Source organism: Sitophilus oryzae, unplaced genomic scaffold, assembly GCF_002938485.1.
Source record: "Sitophilus oryzae breed Bouriz unplaced genomic scaffold, Soryzae_2.0 scaffold_942_pilon_pilon, whole genome shotgun sequence".
NCBI classification, from domain to species: Eukaryota; Metazoa; Arthropoda; class Insecta; order Coleoptera; family Curculionidae; genus Sitophilus; species Sitophilus oryzae.
In genome coordinates, this window is record NW_022147575.1 from 568,691 (window position 1) to 590,850 (window position 22,160).

A 22,160-nucleotide genomic window follows, 5' to 3' on the forward strand; every position below is an offset into this window, starting at 1 on the left:
CCCACAACTATGCACCCACCCGGTATAATATTTATGTATAATAAACTACGTCATCAAAAAAGTAATTGAAAGATACAAAAAGTAATTAGAAGGTCTTATATAAACTAAAACGTTTTTGTATCGATCACTAGTGTTTATAACTTTTTAATTTTCTTCTTCACCACTAAAGACATTTTCACACTTCACCACTAAAGAATGTAAGAAATAAAAGAGTTTTAAAAAATACAAAGTGGAGATGAATTTTGGTCGACTAAGTTCTAATAGCTAGAATGAAAGTTATGTTAAGCGAAGTATATAACTCTTCAGACTAAATGCATAAAAAAAAGCAAGCCACTATAATATTTATACAGGGTTGTCCGATTTGTATTCTTATAAATTTATGTCCTAACATGCTTGGTGTCTAACATTTTTATTTCTTTTTTTTTCAAATAATTTCTGGGTGTTGAGAGAATTGAGAAAATGAGGAATTTGATTCTTAAAATTAAAAAATCACTCCGTAAAGTCCAACATACCATGGCCGTGAATCACCCTGTATAATATCGATAAATTGGAACGATTTTAGTCAATTTCTTGACACACTGTATATAATATAAAGTTGTATTTATACAGGTCCGGCAATAGTGCGTTGGGCATCTGTAGTTCCTAAAATAAAAAACTTGGGTACTTTGTTTAAGTGGAAACCTAAAGTGAGTACTAGGATGTATTTCAGGAAAATATTTTTAACTTCTATAGGATAGTTCAAAAAAGTGTGAGTGGATCACGATGATTTTTTTTAAATGTAACACCCTGTATAGTATTGCATTTTTGGAATTATTTCAGATCACTTTTTACATAATCCTAAGATATGAGTAAACATTCGATAATTTCATAGATATTAATAAATAAATAAAAAATATATATTTTTCAGCTTTTCTTAAAAAAAAAATTAAAATACAAGAACTGCCCTGTATCCTGATATCAAAACCACAGCTTACAGAATAATATAGCTTGGACACTCGCCAATTTTTCCCACGCTCGAATTTAAAACGCCTCATTCGGATTCAGTCGATGCATAACCTCCACCGGTGACGTGTAGAGCCGTATTACGGAAGATTTTAATTCGATTTTTTCTTATATTTACCCATAGGTATTTGTGCTTTTATTTCAATTTTATTTTTATTGTTGGAACGGGAAAAGGTTTTCCGGGATGTGCGGCTGCTGGTTACACAAATAATTCAAAATATAGTCTGTTTAATTTTCAATTCAAAATTAATGTTCAATTCAAAAGTATTCACACTTTAGAGCTTTTCAAAACGATAAAGACCACTTATTTGGAGGCTTGCTAATGCCAAGTGACCATTTTTTTATTTATCATTTGGTTTATTTATCATTGCTCATTGGAGGCTATTTTTATAAGCTTTGTATCAACAACTATCTATGTATGTATGTAGGTTTTTGTGGGGCAAATCTTGTAAGCTAAATTAGAACCACTTCCTTTTATTGTAGGAGATTGAAATTTGGCATGTAGGTTCAGACCCGATGACAATACATTTTTGCCAAATGCATGACCCGAATTTTAGACAGCTGTCAAAATAGCGGCATTTTTGAGGTTTTTGATTTTTTAAAATTCTACCGTATGATCGAATAAAAACGGCATCCAGTTGGCTTGGAAATGACGATCCATGACATTTCCCATATAATTTTACATATAAAATGACAGCGATCTTCAGTTCATAGCCATCGCTGACGCCGTTTTTATTCGATCATACGGTATTTATGAATGGATCGGGCTAAAATTATATATATAGGTATATTGTGTGTATATACATATGAAAAAAATATATGGACGACCATCTTGAAAAAATGACAGTTTAATGACATGTCAAAATTTCAAAGTCAACCGATTTTCATAAAAATTGATATATAGGATGGCCATGGGCTAAAATGAAAGAAAAAAATTTTGAGCTATCAAATTTCTTCTTCAAGCTGTCAAAAAAATTTCAAAGTTGTCCGATTTTGATAAAAATTGATATATAGGACGGCCATGGGAAAAATGAAAGAAAAAAATTTTGCGCTGTCAAAAAAATTTCAAATTTCTCCGATTTTGATAAAAATCGATATATTGGATCTCTCACATTTGAACTGTCAAATTTGACAGCTGTCGTTTTTTTTAAGTTCTCCTTTTTTAATGAAAATCGATATACATATTATTAGGATGCCCATAGAAAGTTATTTAAGAAAAAAATTGCGTTTAAATGTGTGGCACTGAGAAACCAGCTACTAAAAAGTAGAAAATAAATTTTACAAAAAAAACTTTTTTTAAAAACAAGCTTAAATACACTAAAAAGAATAAAATAAACTTTTTCTTTAAAACTTTTATTATGAACTTATAACGCCATTACACAATTTTAATATTATATAAAAGCTTGTCGCGAGATTTCTCTACATCGATAAACAGGTAAATTAACTAAAACCTGTGTCTACCCTGTCTCATTTTCAAAGTTTGTGTTATGATAGACCACTAGACCAGGAATTACAAGATAAAGTTGTCCTACCAGATTTTTATGAGTGCACCTGTACACTCAAATCTCGCGGCAAGCTTTTATATATTAATATTAAAATTGTGTAATGACGTTATAAGTTCATAATAAAAGTTTTAAAGAAAAAGTTTATTTTATTCTTTTTAGTGTATTTAAATAAAAACTTGTTTTTAAATAGTTTTTTATAAAATTTTATCAGAACAATTTTGAAGAACTTTCCTTAAATGAAAATATATTATATAAATTCTTTAAATTATTTCAATTAAATTCAACCATCCTTGTCAAAATTTTCCTATAATGTATTTTTTGTTAAAATTATACGCAAAAAGTTAATTTATTAATACCTTAAAGAATATTAATAAGAACTTAAATGTAGCAAACAAAAACCGAAAGCTCCTAATTTGGAAACATTCGTAAATAACTATAAGTAATCAATGTACCTATTTTATTTTGCTGTTATTTCTAGAAATAAATTAATTAATTTGTTTTTTAAATGTTTTTCTTTGAGAATGCATATTTATTTAAAGTCAACAATTGTGTATCTAAATTATGTTCTAGCACCAGTCGAATAATTTTTTACGTCACGTGTAAATTTTTTTTAATACATCTCTGGGCTGACTGCCGCTTACGCGGCTATTGGTTGTGGCGAGAGAGCTCGCCGCTCTAGTGTTCTCCCTCTTTCGAATCGCAAATCCGAGCGTAAAAAGATCAAAGCGGCACGCTACACTGTCCGAGCTGGTTTTTACTTAAGCTGTGTCAAAACTATTCGAAGTGTTTACTTTAGATGGTCTGTCCCTACCTTGCTATAAATATGGTAATCCTAAATCATACAGGATGGCGTAGAATTTTGAACACCTGTATGATTTAAGATTACGATATTTAAAGCAAAGTAAATAAAGACTATCTAAAGTGAATAACTAACATAGTTTTGATTTCAGGACAGTTCTTGTATTTTGAATATTTTTTTAAGATAGGCTAAAAAATATATTTTTTTTATTTATATATTAATATCTAAAAGGAAGCCAAAAATGCAATAATATACATGGTGTTCTAATTAAAAAATCATCCCGATCAACTCACTCTTTTTTGAGCTACCCTGAAGAAATTAAAATATTGTCCTATAATACATCTTAGTACATACTTCAGGTTTGCACTTGCACACAAAATCCCAAATTTATTATTCTAGGAGATAGCTAGGATACCTGACGCACTATTGCCGGACCCTGTATAAAAAATCTATCATTAGATTCATTAGGTACCATTTTTAATACTTTTCTATTGTTTTAGCCAACAACATACCAAAGACACCTATGTTCAAAGGCAGCAATGATTTAGAGGAGCCATTGAATGACGAAACTGTAGAGTAATAACTTAAATATCCCAAAAAACAATTTTCCCATTACTAGATATATATAACATCGGTGGTCTCCCTCTATAATGCTATTCCCTTTCCTATTTCCTAAAATCAAATCGATCGACTTTTTAACAGAAAAATACAGAACATGAAAGAAACCAATGACCAAAAAGAATCCTGACCTGTTGAAAAGTCCCTAAAGGCTGGAACATAGCTCTTACATAAATTGCCAAGAACTATGTTAGATTTTCTATGTTAAACGTTCTTTTGTTGAAACCTTAGTGTAAGATATTTCCATTTGTAAATGTTATTAAATTGTCTGGAATCGAATATATAATTGTTTTATTTTAAGCAATGATTAAAGAGACTAGAAAAGAGTATGTTACCATGCAGAGCAAAATATTGTATTACATTTTTATTTAAAAAAAGTCACTGAGCTCTCCTATAATAAATTAAAATATTCTCAGAAAAGGGTATAGACGGATTAATATGGGAAATCTGCCCCGCGGCTTTTTTGACTCGCGCTCAGGGGATCGATTTTGTGTCGAATCAAAATAATTCATCTAAATTTTTAGCTACTCAAACGGTTTTCGAGATTTTCAAAAAACCTGTTTTTCAATTTAATTTTTATTATAGTAAAATTCAAAATTAATTAATGATGATTTTTTTCTAATTCTTAGAAGTCTAAGACATGAAAAAATAATATGATCATGATTCTAAACGAAAAGCCGATTTTTAGCGGAGGAAAGAAAATTAAAATCTTCATTTTTTTAACCTTTGTGAAATATGCCACTCACTAAAAATCGTCAGAAAATGTCTTTTATACTCTTATACACTCAGGAATTTTTTAGAATTTTTTGAAGTGGTGGAACAATATGAAAAAAATTAAGCTCGTTTTTTTTTCTAAAATCTTCTGTTTTAACTAACTTATATTTTTGTTTAGTTTAAAAAAGTGCGTTAGAAAATATTTTTTCATTAAAAATGCATCCTTGCCAGAAATAAACATAAAAATTATTACAAAAAATTAGTCCGAGAAGATTTTAGAAAAAAAATGAATGTTAATTTTTTTCATATTGATCCACTACTTCAAAAAATTCTAAATAAATCCTGAGTGTAAGGAAGTATAAAGGACATTTTCTGACGATTTTTAGTGAGTGACATATTTCAAAAAGGTTAAAAAATGAAGATTTTAATTTTCCTTCCTCCGCTAAAAATCGGCTTTTCGTTTAAGAATTATGATCATATTATTTTTTCATGTATTAGACTTCTAAGAACTAGAAAAAAAATCATCATTAATTAATTTTGAATTTTACTATAAAAATAAAATAATTAAAAAAACAGTTTTTCTGAAAATCTCGAAAACCGTTTGAGTTAAAGAGCTAAAAATTTAGATGAATTATTTTGATTCGACACCAAATCGATCCCCTGAGTGCGAGTTAAAAAAGCCGCGGGGGCAGATTTCCCATATTAATCCGTCTATACCCTTTAGTTAATTTTTTAAATTGGTTTGATTATTTTTTTAACCTGTTATATTTTTGGTATATTTTATTTCTGTAACTTCAAAATTAAAATTAAAATGTTAATTACAGTTACTTATTACATCCCCTTGTATTGACGCCACGCTACGCCGCTGGAGTATACTACATACTATCCTCTATACACCATTTTTATATTCTCGAATTAAAGAAAAAAAAACTGGTTTGTTTAGATCCCTGAACAGTACTTATACCGTCTGATCGAACAAAACGGTGTACAGTTAGCTTGGAAATGACGATTCCCCATATAATTTCACAAATAAAATGATAATTTTATTTCATAGCCATCGATGACACTGTTTTTTTTCGGCCATATAGAATTTAGAATACGACAACATAAGAAGATGCTCCTATATTCACAGAGATCAGAAATAATCCATCTCGTCAATCATATTTCACCTATTCAGGAATATGTTTACAATGGTGTTGTTATTATAATAATAATAATTAAAGGTTATCACTTACCTTTTCAGTGGTTTTAAAATAATTGTCAAAAATTACAGTGACACATAAGCAAAGCTCCACCAAAATTTCTCCCTAAAATCTCCAAGAATGACTACTACCTCCGAATCAGTATTCTCCATTGAGCTTCAAGCCTGCTTCAATGAACTCAAAAAGCACTCGTTGTCCTACAAGTTAGGCTCAGGCCAACAAACTGTCGGTGGAGATGAAGTTGAAAACCCTCTTGATAAACAATTTTCCATAATCCTGTCCAAAATCGATGAAATTTTCGACAAAACGCCAAAAGAATCGGAAGAATACTTGAAGATTCTGTCAATGAAAGCTTCGATAATTTACGAAAAGGCCAAAATCCTTTTGTCGGAAAGCTTGCTTGTTCCGAGTAAGAAAAACTTGGAAGAGGCTTTGGAGTTGATCAAATACTTTTGGAATGATCCCAAAGTGGCATTTTTGTATATGAGAATTGTGAATCATTTGACATATGTATTATCCAGGTTAGGGGAGTTAGAACAAGCTGAGGAACTGTTGTTGAAAGCTATAGAAGAAGGAGATAAATGTAGCCCTGAAGTGTTTAGGTAAGTACAAAATAATTAAAATTTAGATTCGCTTAAGTTGTTGCTTATGTTTAGATTTTGTCGGAAACTCGCTGGTCATTATACTGCTCCACCATTTCCAATCCACCCAGGAAAATTATTTGCTTGTTTATATTTATATATGATTATTATTTTTAAATAATAAGATTTACTTTAAAATAAAAGAGTTACTTTCTTTTAAAAGTGACCAATGTTCAATATTAATTTTGTCTCGCCCTGTATCTTTTTTTTTGGTCAAGTTTTAATTCGATTTAAAGTACAATAGTTATTTTAACTATACCTATAAGGCTACACCGGGAAAATTCCAGTTTAGGTAGTTTTTATTGAAAATTAAAAGTTATTCTCTATTTTTTGAAAATGTTAAATATGTATACAACATATACAGAGTGTTGCATCGTCGAGCGGGACATACGAAATCCCATGTAAATTTTAATGGAGTCAATTATTGGCTTCCCTAATTATTTTAGAGAATAATGCTATTTAGGTTTATTGAAGAGCACTAAAACCCACATTCAAAAGAATAATAAATAAATAACTTTAGATATTTTTTATTAGCCCGTTTACGAGTTATCGCCGATTTCTTTTTGAATATTTCTCCTTTCTTATGGCCCTGTATTTACTTATGAGCACCAGTCAAGATAAAAGATAACTGTCAAATGAAGTTGTCATTTCAGAAATTTATCTATTTAGTGCTTTATTATTATTATTAAAAACTCATACCTACATCGAAAATATTAGTCATGAATTACACTACCGAAGAAAAAGTATTGATGATTAAATGGTATTATCAAGGAAATAGTTATCAAAAGGTCTCGGACATGTTTGCTGCTCTGTATCCGATTAGACCGATACCTGGAAAATCTACAATCGCAAGGAATATCCAAAGATTTGAGACCAAAGGTACCCTAATAAATAACTGCCGATGTGAAGCAAGGCAGAAACAGAGAAAAGATGCAAGAAATGATACCGACTTGGAAGTTTTATTGTGCGTGGAAGAGAACAATGGAAAGATCAGCACAAGGAAACTTGAGGATGAAATAGGAATAGATCACACTACAGCGTTTCGAATTTTGAAACGACATAAATACTATTCCTTCAAATATGAAAAGCACCAAGAGCAACGAGATGGGGACGAAATACGGCGGCAGGCGTTTTGTTTTGATATGATGGAAAGAGCAAACACGGATAGGGAATTTTTAAAAAACATATGTTTCACTGACGAATGCACGTTTACCTTAAATAATGAACCCAATGTTCAAAATTATTGATATTGGAACAAAGAAAACCAACACAGGTTTGTCGAAACAAGGACGCAATATCCACAGAAAGTAAATGTTTGGGCAGGGATATTCGGACACAGTATTATCGGGCCATTATTTCTTACGCGAAATTTAAATGCAGAATATTATTGGAACTACTCGAAAATCATATTTAATCTACTTTACATGATACCGCTAGGGAAAATCAGGAAATTTGGTACCAAATGGATGGCTGCTCGGCACATAGTACCCCGGCTGTTCGGGAATATTTAGACAATAGTTTTAACGGAAACGCTATTGGCCTAAATCATACAGTAAATTGGCTAGCAAGGTCTCCTGATATTTCGGCAAATGATTTCTTTCTCTGGGGCCATTTAAAAAACAGGATATACAAGGATAAAAAATACCCAAATCTAGACGAGTTAAAAAATGCTATTTCTTCCGAATGCAATAGAATTTCAGTTTACCAACTAGCGAATGTAAGAAGAGAATGTTATGATGGCCTGGGTTATTGTCTAGCAGTCGATGAAGGAATATTTGAACCTTCTTAAATCCTAAAGTTCTAACAATTTAATAGTACCTAAATTAATAAGTTATTGAATATTGTAATAATACTATAATTAACCTTGTAATTGATTACTTTATTTTACTTTTATTCATATTAATTTGTATTTATAAATACATCTTTAAGATTTATCCGATGTAGGAATGAGTTTTCAATAATAACAAAGCCCTAAATAGGTAAATTTCTGAAATGACAACTTCATTTGACAGTTATCTTTTACCTTGACTGGTGCTCATAAGTAAATACAGGGCCATAAGAAAGGAGAAATATTTAAAAAGAAATCGGCGATAACTCGTAAACGAGCTAATCAAAAATATCTAAAGTTATTCTTTTGAATGTGGGTTTTAGTGCTCTTCAATAAACCTAAATAGAATTATTCTCTAAAATAATTAGGGAAGCCAATAATTGACCCCATTAAAATTTACATGGGATTTCCTATGTCCCGTCCGACGATGCAACACCCGGTATGTAAAACATACTAATGAAACTCACCTTTTTTTTCTCCTAGAATCCGAAAATCAATAAATTATAGGGTTACAAAAAACGCAATTTTAATGTGTAACTTTTTTTGGGAACACCTATATTTTTAAAAAATTGTTCAAGTGCGAGTCGGACTCGCGCACCGAAGGGTTCCGTACCATTCATTATCTATACAAAATTCGACACTATATTATTATAAACTGTTTTTCCGATTTAGCTGAAATTTTGAATGCGCGTATAAGTAATTTAAAAAAAAATGAAGAAACACATTACTAAAAATTGTATTAATCAATAATAAATATGTAAAAAGTAAAAATATATATGTAAAAATATGTAAAAATTTGAAAAAAAAACGATTAAAAAAACTCGCCTTGACTAGGATTCAACCTACAGTACTACGACTCCAACATCATAGCAGCGTAAAGTCCTAACGCTTTAACCACGCGGCCACCGACGACTTGAAAGATTCTATGTAAAATTCTTACTTAAAAAAGATAATGTTTAGTGAAAGTACTTTTTTATTTATAAACATTTATTTAATTCTGTTTTTAGTATTTGTTCTTATAGCGGCAACATAGATACATTATCTGTAAAAATTTCATCCATCTAGCTAAGTATAACGGTTCATAAGATAGACCTTTGTGACAGACGGACGGACGGACAGCGAAGTCTTAGTAATAGGGTTCCCGTTTTTACCCTTTGGGTACAGAACACTGAAAATGCTCTAAATTAGCATATATATACTCTCAAAATTTCATTTCAATAGAAACTGTCGTTCTCCTTGAAGCCTCCGTGTCGTATGAGAGGCGACACCCTGTATTCTATCGCATATTTTTTTAATCGGCCTTTTTTATCAACGCGTATTTTTTAGCACTGACGACTTGTTTCTGAACACTAAAAAGAACCCTTCAGTATGTTTGTCGAAACTGAGCCGCTTGACGTTGAACAACATGCACATGCTGTCGTGGATTTATGCCAAGTTAGGGGAAACGTCAAAAAACATCAAAATGCAACACGACATTTTGCAGAAACAGTTCGATTTTGGTGAAAGTGATGTTATCAGATGGGCTGAATCGTGTTATAGACTTGCTGGAATGTTTATAACCGAAAAGGATTGGGAGAACACTAGGTATAGTAGAATTAAAACACTTAATTCTGACCTTTTTGGTAATTTCCGATTTTTAGGTATCATTTGGCAGCAGCCGAATCCGTCTTGAATCCTTTGGAGGTGTCTCTAGCTCCAAATCCAGAGATCTATGCTGTTCAAGCTGATCTGGCTAGGTCATGGGTATTTTACGGGTTACAACTGTTTAATTATAGCAGAAGTCCAGCAATAATCAATCCTGACATTGAATCTAGCAGTACAGATATTCTTTTAGGTAATATTCATTACGGTACTACAAATATTAGAAGTCCAAATCTTACCTCTGAGTAATAAAAAAGAGTATAGTTATACTGAATGAATTTTTAACAATACATAAACTACACAAACTAAGTAAGTACATATGGATCATACCAATTATGATACTTTTAGTCACATGATTAAGCTTGACCGGTACAGCGTTGCCCAATTTTACATATTTTCTTTTAATCAAAATATTTTAGGAAACAAAAATAAATTATAAATATATAAACAGTTATTATTTACATCAACAAAACCCACCTCCTTAACAGCACTTAAGGGACATAAAGGGCCATTACTACCGCTTTCCCGTTCAAAATATTCTAATAAGGTTGCGATGAGCTTTTTGCAACGGCTATTAAGCTATTTTGTACACTTCGCACTAAAAGAGGTTCTAAAAAGAACAATGTTCGACTGCAATGACAATGTCAGGAAATAAATAAATAAATGTGGCAACTTGACATCATTGCAGCAGAGCTACCACCTGAATCGTCAGCGAGAAATTCAAATTCCAGTTAGTCAGCCCGGCGCCGAATATGTCCATGGTTGGCCAACAATGAATTTAAAAATCGCGCCCTCGATTACGTAACTAAAAGTTTAATTGGCATCGCTTATATATTTTTTTAGAAAACAAACCAACTAAAGATGCTGAGAAACCGCTGCTCACATTCCAAGGGATGCAAATCGAAATTCCAGTTGTACCAACTTCGAGAATAGAAAATTTGCAGCAGGCAAAAATTCTGTTCTCTGTCATTCACAAATGGGTGAAAAGAGCCAGACTATACTATACATTGAGAGATTTTCCGTTGCAGTATGTGAATCTATGTTTGGACTTGAGTGAATTATACAGGTAAAAACATTTTCCTAATTTTATGGTATGCTACTAAAAACGCTACTATAGGCTTGCTCTATCCAAAAAATCCTCTGATTATTTCGCCACTGCAAGAAAAAGGAAACTACTTGTCAGAAGTTAGGTTTACAGTTACACAAATTTGCCTAACGAACAAAAAAATGCTTAACGTTTCGGAAACTTTATCTCTTTCCGTCGTCGAAAGCAAAAAAATACAAAGAATAAAGAAAAAACTATTTAAAATATTTAAATTCAACTATTCGAGAACACTTTAGTTTTTTAAAAACAGACACGTCTACAAAAAAACCGTTGACGTTCTGTTAAAATGACATTATATCAAGTTAAACTTCAAAATTAACAGTTACTACCTGATGACAATTATTACTTAATAAGGTAAAACCAAAAAGCCCCAAACTTTCTGTCTGATTTTTTTAAATTTTTACGTAGGTATGTTATGTTTATTTATGTTATGTTCTTTAAAATCAACGAAGCGATTGCCATACATTAGTAACATAGATTTAGGAAGAACAGATATCACATTTTGCATTTTAACCCGATCAAACAATCGGAGGTTGACTACGTACTGTAAAAACCAACTGAGATAGAGAAGGCGACATTGCCACATCTCAAATTTGCGCCTATCTACTTGGTTTGATTTGCAGAAAAGGTGACTTTAAAACCTTTACCGGATATCAATAAATCTCAATTTCTTAATTAAATTAATAGTTTATTTTTAAAGAAGAATGCGTAATAATATGTTATTAACCAGAGGATATATGCGTTACTATTAAAGGACATGTTTACTGTTTAATGTGCTGGAACGTCTAGAACTATTGACAACGTCGCTGCTAGTCTTCCAGAATGAAATAGCTGTCCGTCCCACCACCCTCGCGACGGCCTTTGGTCCGTTATAGCGTACTACGTTTAGCTTATTGGGTGTGTTTGAAGTCGGAAATAAGTCCTGAAGTGAACTTTTTCAGTGTTTTTCAGTAGTTTTTGCTTTTGTTTAACGTACTTTTGAATCTGCGAATTGTCAATATGGTACGACAGCGTCAAATGTGTAGAAAAATAAGCTCAAATAAATTAATTATACCTAAAGTATAGGAAGTTATTAATAATACAAGATTAAACAACTATTACATAGTACTTTACAGGAAGCTATCAATTGCGAACTAACTAAATCGTTATTAATTACTAATTTTAAAAAGTTCTTTTTAAGATCAAAAAAGGTAAAACTAAAACCTAAATTGTCATTTGAGATTAAACGGGAAGTTCTAAATGATGTTGCCTATTCTAAACAAGAAAAATTTATTTATAAGTTTTATAACATCTCTAATTAAATTTGGACGAAAATAATATTTCTGTTTGCTGTAGGTAATTTTCTCAGGGAAAATACGTAAATAAAAATGACTTTTTAAGTCAAAAAAAGTCGAAAGGATGAGTTATTCCAAAAAAGGACTGTCCTTTTCAAAAAAGGGCAGGTGGCAACCCTAGGTATTTCTGGAATGGAAATTTAATGGCAAATCTACAACTTTAGTTTGAAAATATGTTCCGGCCACCTATGTTTACAAAAATGTCTAAAATGTGCTTTACCATTGCCTCCATATTCTGAAAAAAAAATTGAAAGAGAAGTCACCAACCACAAACCTAATATAGAACTCTTTCGGAAGCCTGAGTCACCCTGTAAATATTCAAAAGTAACTGAAAGTTTATATAGAATTAACTGAAAGTTTAAATTGAAAATCGAAGTTGGAGCGATTTTCGAAAACTACCTACTAACGTTTCAACATAAGTATATGTGGGATATTAATTATATTATTATATTAGACCTTATAACAAAACTCATCTGACGAGAAAGTGTTAATGTAGTATATTAATATGGAGTAAACATTTTACTAATTACTTTACTTTTTCTTTACTAATTAAATTCGTTCCAAAAAACGATACGCCACTGGCCATTAGAACAATCCAAATGCGCCAAGTTGCCGGGGTCGGAAATTTTAGACTTCTCTGTCTCTTCTGTCCTTGTTTGACACATTGGAATGTTTGATACACTACCAACGAGGATTTATGAATGAGATGTTCGGTCTATATTTATAATGTCTTTGATTACTAACATCTACAGATGCATGAGCAATACATTTATTTTTATTAGATTGTATTAAAAAAGTAAAATGTATTCTGTGCCCTGTGTCCAATAAATGCTGATAAATCTTTAAATAATTAATCCCTTTCTTAATTTAAATATTTTAAATAGGTATGTTGTTTTTTAATTTATTCTTTGTATTTTTTTGCTTCCGACGACGGAAAGATAAACTTTCCGAAACGTTAAGCATTTTTTTGTTCGTTAGGCAAATTTGTATAACTGTAAACCTAACTTCTGACAAGTAGTTTTCATTTTCTTGCAGAGGCGAAATACCCATAGAGGATTTTTTGGAGAGATGAATCCGCCACATAGGTATAGACATTTTTATAGGCTTGATACTATACTATATACTTGCTATAGGCTTGATGCACCAATGAGCCAGATTTGCAATTGGATATAATATTGTCGAGAGATTTTGCAGAATAACCATTCTGAAGCAAATCGTTTTTAATATTACTTAGTGCAGAATTCAGAGATTCTTGATCACTGCATATAGTAATTGCTTGATGACATAATGTTTTAACTATACCTCTTTTGGTTGCTTCAGGATAGTTCGACTGAGAAAGCTGGAGTGCTCTCTCTCTCTCTCTCTTGACGACATATATGAAATGAACATAGGGAAAGATGAGGCGAATAGCCAAGCACTATAAAATTAAAACTTTTTAAGTTTAGGACTACTTTAAAGGCGCATTCTCACGACTCGTATCGTGTACTTGGCAAGTATTTTTTATTGGTATACAGGGTCTAGCGAGAATGCGGCGTAATTCCTATAATGGCGCGTTCTCACGACTCGTGTACTTGGCAAGTATTTTTTATTGGCCTACAGCGTCCGGCGGGAGTGTGGCGTAGTTCCTATAATAAATACAAATTCTGTATAGATGCCTGACGTACCTTGTATACCAATTACAAATGTTTGTCAAGTACACGAGCCGTGAGAATGCGTCTTAATAAATAACATAAAAATTCTGTATAAATGCTCGACGCACCGTGTATACCATTTACAAATATTTGTCAAGTACACGAGTCGTGAGAAGTGTTCTAACAAAAACAAAACCGGAACTATCAAAACAAGATAGAGTGCATTTACCAGGTATCATTACCTTACGAGTGCGGTGAGTCGTATATTGGAGAGACAAAACGTACTACGTACTACATGTACGACTTGACGAACATAAAAAAAAAACATACGCAAAGAGGTGAAACAATGAAGTCGGACATTGCAGATCATGTGTAGCCAAGCACCACAACATAAAATGGTTGGAAGCCCGGGTTGTCCACAAAGTCCATTGAAAAAAGCACAAATTTAAAAAGGCCGTATTCATATCTAGCAGTAATAAAATCTTTAGTATGGCAATCCAAGTATGGCAATTTCAACAATATGATAAAACGCTCCAATGCAGGCATTTTAAATGGACAATCTCATGCTTGGTTGCACTTAACTTCTTCATGGGTGAATGCTCGGCTCTAGTATATAAGCTGAGTAGTTTTAGGATTTAGACTTGTTCGTTCACACTTGATAATGGTCAGTGATACTTCTCACTGAAACGTTGTGTAAGCAAAATAAATAAAGACAATGTCGTTTAATAAGCTGCTGAAATTTATGTGATTATTACTTGAAAACAATTTTAGATTTGTCTCACTGTTCGAAGAAGATATCGAGTCTCAGTATGCAGTTCAGAAAAAACGCTATGATACTTTAGAAACATTAAGTAATATTTTGAAAGAAGTTAGACCGAACTGTTACCTGGCTGTAAACATCGAACTTACAAAAGAAATTATTGAAGTTCAGATGGAGATGATGAACTTGAACCTGAAACGCCTACATGTACCATCACCCAGTATGTATTCCCATTATTTATTCTAGAATTGTAACTTAAATAATTTTATTTCTATTTTACTGTACAGCTAGTTTTCAGCGTTATTATTTACATTATTATTTATTGGTGAAACATCTAGACCCTTCTCCAAAAAAATCCTATATGGGTATTTCGTCACTGCAAGAAAATATACAAAATAAAATAGTTATTTTTTGTAAACACTGCTGGCGTTAATCCAACGGAAACTACTTGTCAGCAGTTAAGTTTTTTTTCCTTTTTTTTGGAGGTGTAAAATACCTTTACGTACGGAGTGTGGGACTAAATCTCTCCTTAAGCTGCCTGGAGGACACTACCCACTAAACATCACCCCCTCGCTCCTGCCACGTCTACCTGGACTCGCTGGACGCATCTCTTCAAGTAGACGCCGGACTGTTCCTTTTTTTTTTCATTACCCCTGCTCTTCGCTGTATTTTGCCTCTAGTATATTTTGGGCCAGGTTTGAGATGGCTTCAAAGTTTTCTCTTCTTTCTGTTACCGATTTTAAGAAGGTATCTGCGGAGATGTTGCCACCAGTCGTCATGCGTGCCTCACATCTTTCCTGTTCCCATCTTGGACAAGCAAACATTATGTGTTCTGGAGTATCATTGGGTTCAGCACAGTATCGGCATTCCGCGACTTCCCTCTTTCCAATTTTACACAGGTAACTCCCAAAATTTCCGTGACCACTCAAAATTTGAGTAAGATAGAAGTTTACCTCTCCATGCTTTCTTTTAATCCACATATTTATATTTGGGATGAGCTTATATGTCCATCTTCCTTTTTGTGATACTTCCCATTCTGCCTGCCACTGCTGCACTGTGCGGTTTCTCTCCATCTCTCTGCTTGCCCTGGTTTGTACTTCACCCTTGAGAAAGAGTCGTTCTCTTTCTCTTGAGAGAAGATGCAGGGGCACCAGACCCGATATTACCAAGGCTGCCTCAGTTGAAGTTGTCCGATACGCCGAGCAGACCCTCAAAGCCATGACTCTCTGTGCACCTTCAAGTCTTTTTTTTATTTACGTGCATATTGGTTGCTTCGTTCCACACAGGTGCTCCATACATAATAATATTCTGGCACGCATATGCTAACACTCTTCTCTTTGCTGGTGTTGGGCCCCGAACGTTTGGCAGTATTGCGGACAACGCTTTAGCAGTTCGTTGTGATTTCAGACACACCTCCTTGATGTGCAGGCCCATCGTGAGTGCACGGTCTATGTGGAATCCAAGATAGTTGACTTGTTTTACTGGATTTATTATTATATCCTTAAAATTAAACCTTATATGGTCAACTTTTCTCTTGCGGCTCAGTAAAATCGCCTCTATTTTTTCTACAGATATTTCGAGTCTGTGCTCACGCATCCATCTGGCTATGATCTTTAGTGTATCATCCACAGTCTGCATTAGGTCGAGGTCGTTTATTTTTTTGTTTCTTTTAGTTTTTTTTTTGTTATTATCACAGCAAGATCATCGGCGTAACAGATCAACTCTGTCCCACCTGGTACAGTAAGCTCCATGACACTGTCTATATATATATGTTCCACATAATATGTGGAACACATATATAGACTAGATATGTTATCTATAATATGTTCCACAGAGTTGGCCTCAGCACCGAGCCCTGTGGGACGCCACCGAATACCTCTCTTTCATCTTCTCTATTGAGAACTATAAATCTATTATGAAGATAGCTTCTTATTCTTCTAAGTCCTTTAATAATTATTTCCCATGACGCGCAATTAAATGCATTTTTAACGTCGACTAAAATCAAAGCATTACGCCAAGTGGCTTTTCTTTTCACGATATCCGATATTTTCTTCATTGCATGTGTGGTAGATTTCCCCTTTACAAATCCATACTGGTTTGGATGCATACCATTTCGTTTCTTCCTAATTTCTTCCAAGAGTCGCGTATTGATGAGTTTCTCATAGACTTTCCCGATTACATCAATGAGGCAAATCGGACGATATTTTGGTGGATCATTTAGGTGCTTCCGGGGTTTCTCTATTAGAGTTAATTTGGATCTCTTCCATTCTTTAGGGAATTCATTTCTCTGAAGAAAGTTATTGAAAAATGTTCTAAAATATTCTACATTGTCCAATATTAGCGTTTTTATCACATTTGGTGGCAAATTATCACAGCCCGGAGATTTGTTAATTTTTGTATCTTTGGCAGTATTTATTATATCTGAATCACAAAAAATATCACATTCTCTTATCACAGATTGTATATTATTTGGTAGAGACCAGGTTTGTCTCTCATATACAAATAGAGCCTTAAACTGTTTGATTTTTTCTTCTGGGTCCATTTGAACTCTGGGCGGCATTTTTTTCAGCTGGGATCTTATTATCTTGTATGCTTGACCGTAAACATTTTCTTGTAAGTCATTGCAAAGTTTTTCCCATGAACTTATTTTTGCAATTCTGATCTTTTGAGACAGCAGTTAAGTTTACAGATAAACAAACGAACAAACAAATGCTTAACGTTTTGGAAAGTTTATCTCTTTCCGTCGTCGGAAGCAAAAAAATACAAAGAATAAAGAAAAAAAAACTATTTAATTAATTTATAGACATATAATTTAAGAAAGAGCGATTTTCACAAACCTAAGGTTTGTCAGCATTCATGGAACACCGGGCACAGAGTAGATTTTGACTATGCTAAAATTATTATGTAAAAAGCCATAGCCTCTAAACGAAAAATTAGAGGCTTTTTTAATGCAGTCTAATAAAAATAATTGTATTGCTCAAGTATCTGTAAAGGTTAGCAATGTATGGCAATCCCTTCTTTGATTTTAATGAACACAAGTAAAAATTAAAAATAAATTAAAAAATAATCATACAGAAAGATTGAGCGTTTTTAGTTTCACCTCATTAAGTAATTGTTATCAGGTAATTGTTAATTTTGAAGTGTAACTTGATATAATGTCATTTTGACAGAAAGTCAACGGTTTTTATATACGCATCTGTTGAAAAAAAAACTAAAATGTTTTTGAATAGTCGTATTTCGATATTTTAAATATTTTTTTATTTGTTCTTTGTGTTTTTTGCTTCCGACGACGCGAAGAGATATACTTCCCGAAACGTTAAGCATTTTTTTGTCCGATAGGCAAATTTGTCTATTAGTAAATCACTGCTGACAAGCCGATTTTTTTACAGTGGCGAAATATAGTCTGTCCAACGACAAGATCCTTGACAGTGATAGATGTGTCTGTCATTTTATTTTCAAAGTAGTTTATTTTATTTTACAAAGAAATAAGTTGGTACAATTGAAACGCATTGCAGAAAATTAATATATTTAAAATTTGAGTGACAAGTAATTGCTTCAAAATATTGTGAAAAAATAATGTATAAAATTGAAAAAATCTAATCGAGTTATTTTATTAAAAACAAATACAGTATGTGTTAATACAAAACAAGCAAGAGTGTATTTTAAAAAACATCACATACCAAAAAAGATATAAAAATACTTTCTGCTTTCAAGAGGTGTTTCAAGCAACTTCCTGCATTTATTGTTACATTTATCAGTATAATTATTCAATATGATTATTATTTACCTATCGTGTGTTGCTATTTTACAAATACTCCAGTTTTTGGTATCATATACAAGATAGTATATAAACTTTATTTGTGGCTAATACAACTGTCTGGCCATAATCTCTGGCAAACTGTCTCTGGGCACCGAATATTATCTATGGTCTGGGTCAACACGTAATTTCCCCTTTGAGTTTTCCTCCACTTAATTTAAAAAAAAAACACGAAACACACGTAATAACACGGTCCAAAATGCAAAATAGTTATCATTTCTATTTGATATAATTTGACACAAAATTATAACCTATAATTTGGCATGAGTTTGACAACTCTCAAAAATTTTAAGTCGAGTTCGTACGCATCGGCGCGGCGTCCGTTTGTCGTTCATTGTTCCGTTAAACCAATAATATTGAAATATGATCTGTCATTTTTGAAATAAATCAATAAATCTGGTTAAAAACAACAAGAGATGACGCATGACGGATTTATATACAGGGTGGTCCGAACTGTATTCCGGAAACTTCGGCAGCATATTCTGCAAATAAAAATAAGTAAAAAAGTTCGTATAAATGTATGTCCTAAAATGCTTACTTTCAGAGATACAGGGTGTAGAAGTTTCATTTTTATTTCGATTTTTTCTAAATAATTTCTGAAGTAATGTCAACATGTGGATGAAAATTGGTGTCTGGGAGTTTTTTGACATGAGAAATTTGATTTTGGTGTCAATATGACTCCTACTAATAGAGGGCGCCACCTACATGTGTTTTAACTGTTTTGAAGCGTAATAACTTTTTGACCGTACCTGTATAAAGTACCGAGCAAAAAAATATACATGTCTGTGACTTTTTACGTAAAAAATATATCTCTGTAAAAATCGCTACGAGCAACCGTTTTTAAGATATTTAAAATGGAAATAGACAATACATGGCATTATTGACGAGTAATAAATACGTTGAGTAGATAGTTATTTCACTTAAAATAATAAATTTGGGAAATTTTTATTATTTGAAATTAATCATAAATTTTTCTGCAAAAAATGATGATAAAACAGTTTCTGTTGAACTTTTGGCACAAAAACATTTCAAATTTATGATTTCAGTCTAATAACTATTTAGTCAACATGTTTAATTTATGTCAATGATGACAGGTATTGATAATTTCCATTCCAAATATCTCGAAAACCATTATTCGTAGCGATTTTTACCAAGAGACCTTTTTCGGACGAAAACTTATTACTCTTCAAACCAGTTAAAATATATGTAGGTGACGCCCTCTACTAGTAGGAGTCATATTGACATCAAAATCCCAAATTTCTCATGTCAAAAAACTCCCAGACACCAATTTTCATCCAAATATTGATGTTACTTCAGAAATTATTTGGAAAAAATTGAAATAAAAATGAAACTTTTACACCCTGTATCTCCGAAAGTAAGCATTTTAGGACATACAGGGTGTCCCAGGCTGAGCGTGAATTAGATGTTTCTAGAGAACTACAATATCTAGATCGGAGATTTTTTGCATATCATTGTTTTACAACGAGATCTATCGATTAAAAATATTTTCAATATGGCGGCACTTTTGGAAATACAGGAAGCTAGCTGCAACTTTTTTATTTTAAATGGGTACCCCCATTTTTTATTACATATTTAAATTCTCTCAATTTTATGAATTTTGATATTAAACACTCTATATCTAACTTTAACCGTTTTTGGAAAAAAAAATATTTAAAATTTTTGAACAAAAAAACTGCCTGTCCAAAATATATGTATAGCCTAAACGTCAAATTTAGTGATTACCACAGTCACTGTGACATAAAAAGAAGACATGTGGCTATATATTTCAAAAATGAAATTGTTCGAATGTCATATAATAATGACCGCAGCTGTCACGGAATTGAGCGATTAAAAAATTATCATAAATCATTTTTTTCAAATGGAAACCCTCTTTTTTTATTTGACTAGTGAAAAGGCTTTTCAATTTGTTATTTTTTGACTATACATGTTCCTATACCTAAAATAAATTATTTTTAAGTTATTTAAGATTTACTTTTAAAGCGTATATTTTCTTGATTTTAATCAGTACCCTATGACTTTAAACGTCAAGTGATGTAAAACGATAGATCTGGCCATGTTATATTATGACATTTTGTCCAAAAAGCAGTATGTTATCGATCATCATTTCCAAGCCAACTCTGTTTTTTTTTTCGATCATACGGTATATTATTAATAATATCAACTATTAGATATCACTAAAGAGCGAAAATACGAGATATATTTTTATAAATACACTTTTTAAACTTTTAAGGCAGTCTGTATTTATAATATCGGAAATTCAAATAATTCGTTTTCTGACAGATGGATATAAATTAATTGTCTGACTGTTTGACACTTAATGTCAAAGGACGCTTGATAAAATCAAGAAAAATATATGTTTTCAAACTAAATCTTAAATAACTTAAAAACGATTTATTTTAGGTATAGTATGTACATGTATATATACATGTATACTCAAAAAGTAACGGGGAATTGGTAAACCTTTGCAATAGTGAAATAAAAAAAGTAGGTTTCCATTTGAAAAAAATGATTTATGATAATTTTTTAATTGCTCAACTCCATGACAGCTACCGCCATTATTATATGACATTTGAACAATTTAGTTTTTGAAATAGATAGCCACATGTCTTCTCTTTATGTCACAGTGGCTGTGGTAATCACAAATTTGACTTTAATGCTATACAAATTTTTTTGACAGATAGTTTTTTTCGTTTGACAGATAGTTTTTTGTCGAAAATTTTAAATATATTTTTTCTCAAAAACGGTTAATGTTAGGTATAGAGTGGTATATCAATATAGGTATATCAAAATTCATAAAATTTTACAGAGAATTTAAATATGTAATAAAAAATAGGGGTACCTATTTAAAATAAGAAAGTTGCTCTCAATTTCCGGTATTTCCGGAAGTGCCGCCATATTGAAAATATTTTTAATCGATAGATCTCGTTGTAAAACACTGATATGTAAAAAATCTTCGATCTAGATATTGTGGTTCTCTAGAAACTTCTAATGCACGCTCAGCCTGGGACACCCTGTATATTTATACGAACTTTTTTACTTATTTTTTTTCCACAGAATATGCTGCCGAAGTTTCCGGAATACAATTCGGACCACCCTGTATAAACCCATCCATAGTAAACTTTAAAAATATTAGAAACTTTTTTTAGTGAAATAAATAGATTGGTATGGACGTCATCTGCATTTTTTTCTGTCATCGTCTGTCGAAATCTTACATGAGAAAAAAAAACAGAGTATACCCATAAGACTTATTTGAAGAAATTATTTAAATTAATTCAATTCTCTTTTTGTTGTTTTCAGCCGCAAAGGTAAACTCAAAGGAAGAAGTTTTAGTACGAAAAGTTAATGCCCTCAAAGAAGTATCTGGAAAATTGGAAAGCCTCTCGTCTTCACTTAATTCTGACATAAATGTTGAGAAAATCGAAATCCCCGAAATGAATGTCGATTTAGACGACAAGAAAACTGAAAAGAAAGGACTAGAAGACTGAATATATTTTAACTTGTTTTACATGTTTACTATTTTATATAAACTTCATAATAAAATC

The 22,160-nt window shown here is 32.0% G+C and overlaps 2 protein-coding genes across 7 annotated transcripts in view; both read left to right on the top strand.

Moving 5' to 3' along the window:
* Positions 1-4,203, top strand: part of LOC115890969 — a 110,823-nt gene extending 106,620 nt beyond the window's left edge. For all 4 annotated transcript variants that reach the window (XM_030911341.1, XM_030911338.1, XM_030911340.1 and 1 more), the window contains one exon: positions 3,807-4,203. In XM_030911341.1, the coding sequence (XP_030767201.1) occupies positions 3,807-3,886 (80 nt within the window). In that variant the 3' untranslated portion in view covers positions 3,887-4,203. The remainder of the gene's footprint in view (positions 1-3,806) is intronic.
* Positions 4,204-5,888: 1,685 nt separating this feature from the next.
* LOC115891003 overlaps positions 5,889-22,160 on the top strand; it is a 19,712-nt gene continuing 3,440 nt past the window's right edge. The window contains exons 1-6 of one of the 3 annotated variants that reach the window (XM_030911387.1): positions 5,889-6,442; positions 9,636-9,893; positions 9,950-10,143; positions 10,794-11,016; positions 14,792-15,000; positions 21,916-22,135. In XM_030911387.1, coding sequence (XP_030767247.1) covers positions 5,961-6,442; positions 9,636-9,893; positions 9,950-10,143; positions 10,794-11,016; positions 14,792-15,000; positions 21,916-22,103 — 1,554 coding nt within the window. In that variant the 5' untranslated portion in view covers positions 5,889-5,960 and the 3' untranslated portion in view covers positions 22,104-22,135. Of the gene's footprint in view, positions 6,443-9,635; positions 9,894-9,949; positions 10,144-10,793; positions 11,017-14,791; positions 15,001-21,915; positions 22,155-22,160 lie in introns of those variants that run through there. The other 2 variants (XM_030911386.1, XM_030911388.1) reach the window with 2 other exon arrangements.